Source organism: Danio aesculapii, chromosome 21 (assembly GCF_903798145.1).
Source record: "Danio aesculapii chromosome 21, fDanAes4.1, whole genome shotgun sequence".
Classification (NCBI taxonomy): Eukaryota; Metazoa; Chordata; class Actinopteri; order Cypriniformes; family Danionidae; genus Danio; species Danio aesculapii.
The window spans coordinates 20,422,127-20,434,954 of record NC_079455.1 but is presented as its reverse complement, the minus strand read 5'-3'; the positions used below and the strand labels follow the sequence as shown (position 1 = coordinate 20,434,954).

Sequence of the window (12,828 nt, the reverse complement as noted above, 5' to 3'; positions counted from 1 at the left end):
TATGTTTTGTTACAATAAGAAAACCTAAAACAAGAATATTTCATATAGAGGGAATATTCTATTTATGCCAAAAAGATAAATAAACCTAAACATCAGAGCAGGCCTGGCCCTAACCAAATTTGGTGCCTAGGCAAGATTTCAGGTGGCGCCCTGTCGCATCGCAGTAAATTCCACTGCTAGTGTACATATACTCATAAGAAACTTATTAGCTTTGTTTTGGACATTGTTTTATTTAAATAAAGCAATTGCACATTCAAAATAGTTAGAAAGAAGGTTTTGCAACAGTGGGACTGATCAGAGGATATTCTAGAAATCAAACATTCACTGTAAAAAAAAAACAACAAAATTGACTCAACTTAAAATTAAGGCCACAAGCTTCAGAACATTTTTGAGTTGACTCAACTTTCAACTCAATTACTTCACTTGACTCGATTTAAGTTGAGTAAACTCAAAAATGTCATGAAGTGTGTTGCCTTAAAATTTTAAGTTGAGTCAAAACATTTTTTACAGTGTTGTTAGTATGTCCTGATCAAAACCAGGGTGAATTTGTTTTTAGCTGGGTGCCAATGATGGCAGAGCTGAAGTTTTTTTTTCAAAAGAGGAACTAAAACTTTAAACACAACTAATCTGATTACACAGACAAGCTTTTTCTTTGTGGTAACTGATTGTGATCCTAAAGACCTTTGAGTCTTTTTTTAACAATACAGTAAATGTTCATATGAATTAATAACATTTAAAAAGTTTAGAAATATAATCTTCAGAAATTAATTAAAGAATTAAGATTTCATGAGAATGGGCAGCTTGCTTAAACTGGTTTTAGAAAGGTTTATCACTCTGTGTGCTTGTTGGTCTAACTAGATCTTAAGACAGAGTTTGAAGATAGTGACTATATGGTTATGCAACTGGTTCTATGTCTGAAACAACTTGTTGATTTCTTTACAAACTGTAAAAACCCACTCTTAGCGCAACAGAAGAGTGTGTAGGTTAAGAGTTGAAACACTTCAGGACCGTTGGTAACCATATGATGAAATGCCAAATGACTAAATGACTAAAGGAGAAGCATCCAAAGATCTATGTTAATGTTTTTATAGGTGCACCGAAGTTCATCATACCCTCATGAAAATTAACGATGGGTGACCAGCGTATCTGCGGGGTCTTAAAAAGTCTTAAAATGTCTTAAATCTCAAAAGCAAAATTTAAGGCCTTAAAAAGTCTCAAATCTACTGAAATATTGTGTTGTAGGTCTTAAATCCTTTTTAGCAGGTCTTTTCCTTTGTTCATGTAAGTATAGCTAATCAATCTGGCCATTAGCACCCATACAATCACCAACAATCCAGCTCAATAAAACTTTTAACTTTTTATTTAAAAATAGCATTTAATTAATTTCCTTACAGTAACATTTGCTTAAAAGTTCTCCATTTATTTACTGCTGAGGATACTGACCTGACCTATATTTTCTGGTATTAAATTATTATTATTGTAGACTGAAGTCATTGACAGCTATGTTTTGTTCTATTCTTGGTAAGGGTTATAGAGTTTGTGAATGGAAATATTTGAAAATTAATAAAATAAATATATTTTTAATTCATTTTAATCATTTTTTGATGGTGCTAGTGAAAATATTTTCCAACTGAGATATTATAATAAACACTTTAGCATTTAGCCTTGTATAAGTCTAAAATTTCATTTATAATAGTCTTAAAAATGTCTTTAAAAGTCTGCAGAAACCCTGGTGATGCTCATATTTACTTTAAAATGCATTTTATGTACACATAATTATGTCTCTTTCTTATAATTCATAAAACTAATGGAACAATTTTATTCATGAATGAGATGTCTTGTTTATAATGTAGCCTCAGGCAACTTGCCTTACTTCGGTTTGTCTGCCTCTCCATTATTTGCATGATAAACCATTGTACATTTGTATTGCCAATGTACTGTATCTAAATCTAAATTGAATACAATAATAATGTGCATAAGATGAGAAAATATAACAAGACCTAACACAGACAAAGTAATTACAGAATCAGCATATGATTCCGTGCATGAGTGAACATAAATGAGCCATTCAATTAAAGATTCATTCGATAACAAGTGCTCAAGGTGATTTTTTTCACTGCTCCATTACCATACTATTCATTTTAATGTCCAGGGTGTAGAAGGCTATCAGATATTTAGGCTTTTGTATGTTTTTAAGTGATATTAGTGAACTATGAGCATTTTACTTACATCTACACCCTAAATCAGGGGTACTCAAACTCGGTCGTGGAGGTCCGGTGCATGTGCTACAGATTTTAGCTTCAACTTGTTTCAACACACCTGCAAGGATGTTTCTACAAAGCCTAGTAAAGCTGCGGTCACACTGGGCTTTGTGTGTGCGAAATTCTGTCGTACGGCGCTGCGAAAAGGGGCGGGATTAAACAAGATGATTAGATATTTAAAAAAGCGAGCGATTGCTCCATATTTTAAAATTTCTGTCCAGAGAGGTCCAGTTTTGATCCTCGATTGGTCTCACGCAGTCAAGTGATGCGATTTCGCAGGTCAGAGTTCACCAAGCTTGAACTTTGCACTGCAGCAACATGCGAAACTTAACGCATGACCCCGCGTTTCCGGTCTGACGCATTCGCGTGCGTATGAATGGAAGTCTATGGGAGAAAAAGCCCAGTGTGACCGCAGCTTAAGAGCTTGATTAGCTAGGTGTGTCTGATTGGGGTTGGAGCTAATATCTGCAGGATTCCGGACCTCCAGGACCAAGATTGAGAACCCCTGCCCTAAATAGTTCACTCAAAAATGAAAATTAGTGTCACTTTATGATCCCTCAAATAATTTCAAGTTTTCCTTTAAGAAATATGGAAAGTTTCTGTTGAATACCAAACAAAAATTATTCTAAAGAATGATTTTCATCGTATATTTTTTCCTACCATCAATGTCAAATGGTAATGATTTTCAACATTTTTCAAAATAGCTTCTTTTGTGCTCAATAGAAATAAGAAACGGAAAAAAGTAAGTGAATTTTCATTTTGGGGTGAATTCATTTTTAAGTATGTACTTAAAACCTTCATAATGAATAAAAATCAATGGTCTCAAACTCAATTTCTAGAGGGCCACAGCTCAGCACAGTTTGGCCCCAACCACCTCCAACTCACCTGATTAATAGTCTCTAGTCTTGAACACCTTGATTAGTTGGATCAGCTGTGTTTGATTAGTGTTGGAGCAAAACTGTTCAGAGCTGCGGCCCTCCAGGAATCAAGTTTGAGACCTATGATATAAATGCATACTGAAACAGCTGAAAGCATTGTATAAGTTGCTGCTTTATGGTTTTTTTAATACAAAGTATTTAAAAGAATATCATAGATGTTCAAAAACATGTTAGTTCCTTGGTAATTTTTTTTTAAATGGCCCTCAGTACTTTTACTGTTGTTTAAATGTCATGTAAGGGCAGACAGTTGTCACAGTTGAATGAAAAGCTCTCTGCACTCTCTCAACAGGAGTGCCCTCATTCCAGCCCTTATTTCATTCCTCTCATAATGCTGGCTTTAATCCAAGCATTTTAATTGCCAGCTGAACTCGATGGGCTGGCACGTTTGTGGGCATGTGCAGTGAACAGTGCCTGATGACTGTCAGAGATCTAGTCAGAGAATAAATATAAGTTACTGTACATCTGTCATTATCAGCATAAAGACATCAGACACATCATAACCATCATGGGTCACACTTTATTTTGATGGTCCGTTTGTTGAATTTAAGTTACATTGCATCTACATGCCAACTAATTCTTTTTAGATTATAAGTAGACTGTTAGGTTGGTGGATATGCTGGATAAGTTGGTGGTTCATTCCACTGTGGTGACCCCAGATTAAAAAAGGGACTAAGCCGAAAACAAAATGAATGAATGAATTTAAATATTTGTACAAGTGTCTCTTTATAATCTCTCTCTCTCTCTCTCTCTCTCTTTCTCTCTCTCTCTCTCTCTCTCTCTCTCTCTCTCTCTCTCTCTCTCTCTCTATATATATATATATATATATATATATATATATATATATATATATATTCCCTTTTTAAGACAATATTTTGTATTTTAATGAAACCAAATGAGTTTTATGATGTAACTATAATCCATTTATCAGTTATGATCTGACTTTTTCAGAGGACCTGTAAGTTTATAAATTAGAAATTTAAAATTTTGATTAGAAGTTTATTGATCAAGTTTGACGTGAAATAATTTCTAAAACATGCATCATAAAACTGTGCTTTTGTGTGTGTGTGTGTGTTCACAAACCTTTGATGAGTACCACCTAGAAGTAAAAAACGGAAACAGAAATAAAAAAAGCTTGTTGGGTCAAAGTTGACCGAAAAACATCATAGGGTTGAATCAATGGTAAATAATACTCAAGTTACTGTACAGCCCAGCTATCATAATCAGAATATTATCAATAATTTAAAACATCAGACCAGTTCCAAACATCAACTTCAAACTGTTGTCATCAATATTTTAGAAATAATAAAACTAAATTCACCTAATTGGCCTAATTATGCAACTAAAATGTATCACATTTTATTGATTTAAAGGGCACCTATTTTACCCCTTTTTTAAGATTTAAGATAAGCCTTGTGTGACTCCAGAATGTGTCTGTAAAGTTTCCGCTCAAAACATCCATCAGATTATTTATTATACCTTTCAGAAGTTTGACATGTACTGCTCTGAACACAATGTAGCTGTTTTTGTGGCCTGTGCCTTTAATGCTAGTTCTCCTCGCCCACCGTTCTCACATGCCTGTCAGAGTGTGTCTCAATCTCGGGTGTGTCAGATAAACAGCACAGTGGCAGACACGAAGGAAGCAGATCTGACGAAACGTTTGTGAGAAATACTACAGTAATAACTTTATCAATGATTAATTGATGTATTTGTTGTGGAGTTGCAATGATGAGTCACACACAATGTCATTACAAAGTTCATGATGTCATTACAAAGTTCTTTTATAATTGTACTGACATGTGGCTGTGGCAATAAAGATGGTAAAATTACTGTAATTCATTACAAACATGCACTGCTTTAAAAAACGTTTTCAACTTAAAACTGATTCTTGATCACATTTGATGAAGATTGATGATCACAGAGAGCGGAACAGATCTTTTAATCCCGGTTGCTTTGCATATGTCCTGTCTTGTGGACATACTTGCCAACATTCAGATCTAAAAATCTGGGAGATTTTATCCGGGGGTGCTCTCGAAGTGAAGAGCGGGGGGAAGGTGTGCGCGAACTGTAGAGCGGGGAGCACATAGTAACTGAACCAAAAAGCTAGACGGACTGTACCAAAAAGCTGAGGAGCGGGAGGGGAGGGGTGGAAGACTCTCGGGAAAAATGGGAGTGTTGACAAGTATGCGTGTCGATATAATTATACACGTTACTACAGAGACATGTTAATTTGCGGCTGTCAATCAAGTCGGTGGACGGGTAAACTGAACTCCTACGTCACGTTGCAGTGGATCTCAAAATGTGAGGGATTTGGATCCTATTTTAATGACAGGAAATTTTATAAAACAGACTTATTGTGTTTCTATCACCACAATATGACTGTGGACTTACTATACCTACACACAGTTCTGTCCAAACAGCTTGCAAAAGATGATTTTCATTATAGGTGCCCTTTAAAATCGAATTCTCCATGACTTTGATCAGATGATTTTCATTCATTCATTTTCTTTTCGGCTTAGTCCCTTTATTAATCTGGGGTCGCCACAGTGGAATGAACCACCAACTTCATTCATTCATTCATTTTCTTTTCGGTTTAGTCCCTTTATTAATCCAGGGTCGCTACAGCGGAATGAACCGCCAACTTATCCAGCATATGTTTTACGCAGTGGATGCCCTTCCAGCTGCAACCCATCACTGGGAAACATCTATACACACTCATTCAGACACACACACACATACACTATGGTCAATTTTAGCATACTCAATTCACATATACCACATCTTTGGACTTGTGGGGGAAACCGGAGCACCTGGAGGAACCAGGTGAACATGGGTGCATGGGTGAACATGGGAGAACTTGCAAACTCCACACAGAAATGCCAACTGACCCAGCCGAGGCTTGAACCAGCGACCTTCTTGCTGTGAGGTGAACGTGCTACACACTGTGCCACCGCGTTGCAGATGACTAAATAACGTAATTTACTGGATTTTCTAAAATAAATGTTATTTCCTGCAGTCTGTTTAACCTTGATTTCTTATAAATAAATTGAATGAATCATTTAAAAACCATAGGTTGAATGAATGATTCAATGACTCCCTCATAAAAACTTGTTTCATGACTGGATGAATCAGCATTTTTGATCTAATCTCTTGAATGATTCAAATGGCATATACATTTTTTAGGGATCACATGTTAGTAACTACTAACCATTAACCATCTACATCAGTGTTTGATGTACTTTTATCTTACTACTTCTGCCATAATTGTGCTTTTCACAACAAAAACAGCATGCATGGAGCTCCAAATATCCATTGTGATCGTACATTTCAAAGATTTAATATACATAGCTCATTCTGGAATTAAAAAAATGTTCGTCTTTAACGATTAATTATTCAAATACATCATAAAACCCAAAAAAACAATCACATGAGATAATAAACAGTTGACACTGGTGTTTAAAATACTGTCAAAACATCAAACAATTTATTGAGAAAATTACTTTTTTGGAGATACTACGGCACTGGTGCTTCCACATGAAAAGTTAGAGCTTTCAGGAACACATTAAAAGGGATTTACACTTGCAGTTATCTTCAGATAACACATGGTTGAGCATACAAAACAATGTACAAACATCTCAATAAATATCATGCTTACAAAAATAGACAGTGTTAAACTAATTAATCGTTTTAGTTCAACATTATTGCAAGAACCTTGCTGCTAGGGTGCAAACGGTCAGAATATTACAACATACATAATATACAACGAACTGAGGCTTTTAACACACATCCGCACACACACACACACACACACGCACGCAGTCAATGCAATCCTGTCGATCGTAACATTTACCATTGAAAGATGTTAGTTTCAGTGAATCAACACTCTCAGTTAAGACACGGCACAGACAGAAAATCTATTAACCAGACGACGGCCATGCAAATCAGATTTAGAACAAAATAGTTTCTATATCAATAGTTTCAATCTTTCCCTGTTTCCTTTATTTATTTATTTATTTCTTCAGTCACGTAGGAAGGGTTCTTCGGAAGTGCAGTTATTTGGCCGCAGATGGAGGCTGAAGTCATTATTACAAACAAATAATATTCAAAAAGAAAAAAGAACTGTACACAGAAAATAATCAGCATGTGCAATAACATAAAGCAACAAGAGGAAATGCGTGAACGCTGCAACAGAGTCAAAGAGATGTTTGATAAAGCGACTGAAGCCTCCAGGGAAAGAGAGATTTTCTTTTTTAGTAAATATGGCTGAAATGACTGGTGCTTGTGTCCCGCTGTGTCCTGTTGTGTCTCTGGCTAAACGTCCCGGTGGATGATCTTAGTCTCTGCCTCTTGAAGAGGAATGTCCTGTCAAAACACATGACCATTAATGATGTCTGTTAAATTATGCAACACAAGATTATGAGACATAAAGACTATTCACAGCTTAAAGGGGTGGTCCACTACGATTTCATTCATTCATTTTCTTTTCGGCTTAGTCCCTTTATTAATCTGGGGTCGCCACAGCAGAATGAACCGCCAACTTATCCAGCACGTTTTTACACAGCGGATGCCCTTCCAGCCGCAACCCATCTCTGGGAAACATCCACACACACACACACACACATACACTCATACACCACGGACAATTAAGCCTACCCAATTCACCTGTACAGCATGTCTTTAGACTGTGGGGGAAACTGGAGCACCCGGAGGAAACCCACACGAACACAGGGAGAACATGCAAACTCCACACAGAAACGCCACACAGAAACGAACCAGCGACTCAGCAACCTTCTTGCTGTGAAGCAACAGCACTACCTACTGCACCACTGCGTCGCCTACGATTTCATATTTTTAAAATTTAGTTGACGTGTAATGTAGCTGTGTGAACATAAACAGCATCTCTGAATGTAATAAGCTCAAAGTTCAATTTGGGGACTACAAAAAAAAATACATCCGGGCTAGTGAGATCACAAAAGCTTCCAGTTACGTGTATTCACCTCGTGCACACACCCTGCGCAGCGAAGGGGCGTGGCCAGAGGTGCTGTAATGTTATAGCAGAGAAAGCTAAAATGCTGTTCAATCCTGCTATTTCCACAGAGCTTCTTCTGTTTCTATATTTGGGATTCCAAAGGACACGACACAAAAAGTGCTTACAGCTTAATGTTAATTACATTCCAGAGAATTATAAAAAATAAAAAAAGATATAGGGCTAGCATTCGACAAAGGAACTTTGCTAACAATTTAGCTACAATATCATATTTATCCATCAAACCTCTGTAAACAGCCACAATCTTCAGCAACGCTGCAGTGTCTCTCTATGCGGCTGCTTTCCATGCGTTCAACATCTCAAATCACACACTTTGCTTTGCATCTTACAAACACAACCAAGTCTTAAAAATACACTGTGGACCACCCCTTAATATACACAAAACTAGGCTTGTTATTCATAAATAAATGACTCTGGTAGAAATAAAAGAAATGTACGCTCTCAGAAAAAAAGCTGTCACCAGGGTGGAACCTTTTCAAAAAGTACACTTTTGTACTTTACAGCTGCACATTAGTACCCTAAATGTACCTTTAAAGTACTATGAGGTACAGATTTGTACTTTTTTTAACGTATTAAAATGTACCTCCATGGGCCTGTTAAAAAGTACCTTTGCATCAACCCGTCTACTGACCCTAAGTGTGACAGGTGTCATTCTGCTTCAGCTACTTTAATCCATATGTTTTGGTCCTGTCCTTCCCTGCTTTCTTTTTGGAGGCAAATTTTCCTCTCGTTGTCTGCTTTTACCACTGTTGATATTCCACCTTGTCCAATTATTGGTTTATTTAGGATTCTCCCACCCGGCCACACTTTACCCTCTCATTTTGTAGACGTTGTAGCCTTCTTAACTCTTCTGGCTAGGTGATTAATTCTTCGTAACTGGACGAGCCCTTACCCTCCTTCTCACACTTGTTGGATAAGAAATGTTCTTTATTTTATGAAATTAGAAAAAATTAGATTCACCGACCTATGTAGCACTATTTTCATTAAACCATGGGAGCCCGTTCGCAAACATATCCAAACTGTTCAGCTTGACACTGCTCCTGATTGAGTCCCCAACCTCAAACTCCCAGCTTGATACTGGATACTAGTTCTGGTCAGCACATTGTAAACTTGTATTTTCTGTATGTAAGATTGCACAAGTGTTTTTTGTAATGTGTTTTACAATGGATAAATAAAACTTTTTTAAAAATTACCTTTTGAAAAGGTACTGCTCCAGTGACAGATTTTGTACTTTTAATTCTTTTATTTTTTTAAATAATTTTTTCGAGGTTTTCACCTTTATTGGATAGAACAGTAGAGAGAATTGACAGGACAGTGTTGGGAGCAGAGAGAGGGGAAGGATCGGCATAGGACCTAGAGACAGGAATCGAACTCGGGTCACCTTAAGCACCGCAATGCATGTGTCGATATATTTTCCATTATACCATTGGCACCAACGTACCTTTATTTCTAAGAGTGTGCGGTAGTACATATAAATATGTCAAACATTAAAAAAGCCTTTGATAAAATTAAAGTTCATAACTTAAAATTATGCACCAAAATGAAAATTCTAGATGCAATTGGCTGAAAACCAATAATGCTCTGTAATACTAATTATTTATTATGTTATTAATAATAAATCCTTACATTTATATAGAACTTGTCTGGACACTCAAAGCACTTTACACAATGGGGGGAATCTCCTCATCCACCACCGGTGTGCAGCATCCACCTGGATGATGCGACAGCAGCCATATTGCGCCAGACCACACACCAGCTGATTGGTGTTAAACCGGACAGGATGTTAAACCCCTACTCCTTTTTTGAAGGACATCCTGGGATTTTTTTAACAACCACAGAGAGTCAGGACCTCAGTTTAATGTCCCATCTGAAAAACTGCGCTCGCTGAGCAGAGTCCCCTTCACTATACTGGGGCGTTAGGACCCACACAGACCACAGGTTGGTTCACTAACACTTCCGGTAGCAACCTAGCTTTCCCATGTGGTCTCCCATCCAGGTACTGACCAGGCGCAGCCCTGCTTAGCTTCAGTGGGCGACCATGTGAGAGCTGCAGAGAGCTAGCTGCCGGCTTTAATAACAAAGTAACTTTAAAAATGTAACTCTAAAACTTAAAATACACTGATTAAAAAAAAACACAAGCAAATAAAATAGCCACATTTTAATGCTGTAAAATTGTATTGACTGAATGAGTCGAGGCACCATTTTTTGACAACACAGTGGATAATGCAAGCAGTAGGAATGTTATGTTATTTGGGGGGACTTCATGCATAGATAAGTATATGTGTATATGAGCAGAATGTCATAATGAGTGGAATACTGAGATCATTTGAACTTGGCCAACCATTTGAACCATGGCAAGCGCACAAGCTAGACAATGATGCCCTCTGCTGTCTACTGCTCTTGTGCTCTGGATGGTGCAGCGACAAACAAATGCCAAAAAATGCATTTCATAGCACCGCCCCATCCATATCTGGTGTGAAAGCTGCTTCACACTACACAGTGACTACAACTGGAAGGAGAGTAAAATCAGTGTGCTGATCACTGCGCAGAGCTTTTTGATGTAGTCAAAATTCTGGTGAATTACCCAGTATTATGTAACCACAAATCAATGCAGATCCCAATCAAAATTAAAGATCATTTGAGGATCAACAGCCATAAGTAGAAAGAGTTTGACTGGAAAAAAAAAATTAGGTGTTTTAGAACACTATTGGTGGTGTCAAAATATGTTTAAAAGTCCACAGTCAGAGGAGTGCTGGAGGGGTTGCGGGAATGTAGGTAATCACACACATATATATTTTGGGGATGTCTGAAGTTACTGGCATTTTGGCAAGGGGTAAAGATTGAGATAATGAAAATTATGCAGTTAAATCTACCTTTTACTCCCTTGTTTTTCTAGCTTGAAGGGATACCCCAGGATGTATATAATAAAAACCAGAGATATATACTACATATACTTATACTAAGTGGAAGAAAGACGATAACTATAAATTGGATGAGGCCGTACCCTCCAACAATAGCACAGTGGACAGAACAACTTGAATCAATATACAGAATGGAATATATGACTGCTTAACTTCAATTGAAATTGGATATTTTTAAACAAAGATGGGCACCTGTTACTATGTATTGAACATGGCAACAGGAGATAGTATTTCCAGCTGTATCCTCTGAAATTTGAAAATGATGTATGTGTCTTTTTGTAATTTGTTATTATTTACTGGTAGTGTTACTTGTTTTTATTATATATATATATATATATATATATATATATATATATATATATATATATATATATATATATATATATATATATATATATAATTTATTTATTTCAAATAACTGCTGCTATTTAGTTCTGTAAAATATTTTAATGTATAAAAATAAAGTAAAAATGAGTAAAAAAAATTTCAAAATAAATGATGAGGTTAAGATATTGATTGTAAAAAAAACTAGGAACACTTTAATTTGCAAAAAACAGTAATTTTTCATGTTTAGGTTTGTTTCTTGGACTTTAAAGTTTTTATTTTCTTTGTTATTTCCTGTGTCTATGTTTAGCTAGAGGTAAACTGATTATGTTCACCTGTGTCTTGTTAAGTTTCTCGTATTTGTTGTATTGTTTCAGCTGTCTGTGTATTGTTAGTTTGCAATAGTATACAAACTTTTTTAACCATTTTTAACCCTTTCCTCATCTCTGACATTTTACATAATTTGTGGGTAAATGTTTCCTTGCCATTTTCCAGTTTTTCTGGATATTTTATTAATTCAATACAATGTGCATCTTCTAAAAGAATACAAAACCTCAAAGAGAATATGTATTTATTTATTCATTCAGTTTACCTACTTGACTAATTGACATATATTTTTAAGCAAAGGCTGTGTTCCTTCTATTGATATATTGTTTGTTAAGACATTTGTAAAATATCCGTGAGTCCATATATTTTTAATGAAAATAACAGTGCTGGCTGGCAACTTTTTAAAGAAAATGCTGGCAGGGAAAGAATTGAATCTGTGTTAATGTTTAATTAGAGTATCCGTAATCAAGAACTGAATCTTACTGTAAAGCATTACCAAAAACATTGGTCAACAATTGATTCAAGTAATACATTTATTCAGCAAGCATGCATTAAACTAGTTAATACAGACAGTAATGCTATAGAAGATTTCAATTTAAAAAAATGCTGTTCAGTCTGTTCACCAGAGAGTCCTTAAAAATTAGGATTACAAAAAAATTGATAAATAATAATAATAATAAATGTTTACTGAGCATGAAATTAGTATATGAGAATGATTCTAAATTATCATGTGACATTAACGACTTGAGTAATGATGCTGAAAATTCTGCTTTTAATTGCAGGACTGAATTACATATATACATTAAATAATATACATTGAATAATAAATGCAGAAATAGGTTTTTTATCGAATAAAGGCATCTTGAAAAAAACATTTATACTGTATATGGGATTTAAACAGATTAACTAGTGTTTAAACTAACTTAACTAGTGAGTAAACTAACACTATCTTGTGCTATGAACTAAGTGTTTTTGTGTGTGTGTGTGTGTGTGTGTGTGTGTGTGTGTGTGTG

General features: G+C 35.8%; 1 protein-coding gene across 1 annotated transcript in view; it reads right to left on the bottom strand.

Annotated features, from left to right (window-relative positions):
• Nucleotides 1-6,651: 6,651 nt before the first annotated feature.
• cnksr2b (connector enhancer of kinase suppressor of Ras 2b) overlaps nucleotides 6,652-12,828 on the bottom strand; it is a 113,857-nt gene continuing 107,680 nt past the window's right edge. The window contains exon 23 of the mRNA XM_056446841.1: nucleotides 6,652-7,558. Within this exon, the coding sequence (XP_056302816.1) occupies nucleotides 7,508-7,558 (51 nt within the window). The 3' untranslated portion in view covers nucleotides 6,652-7,507. The remainder of the gene's footprint in view (nucleotides 7,559-12,828) is intronic.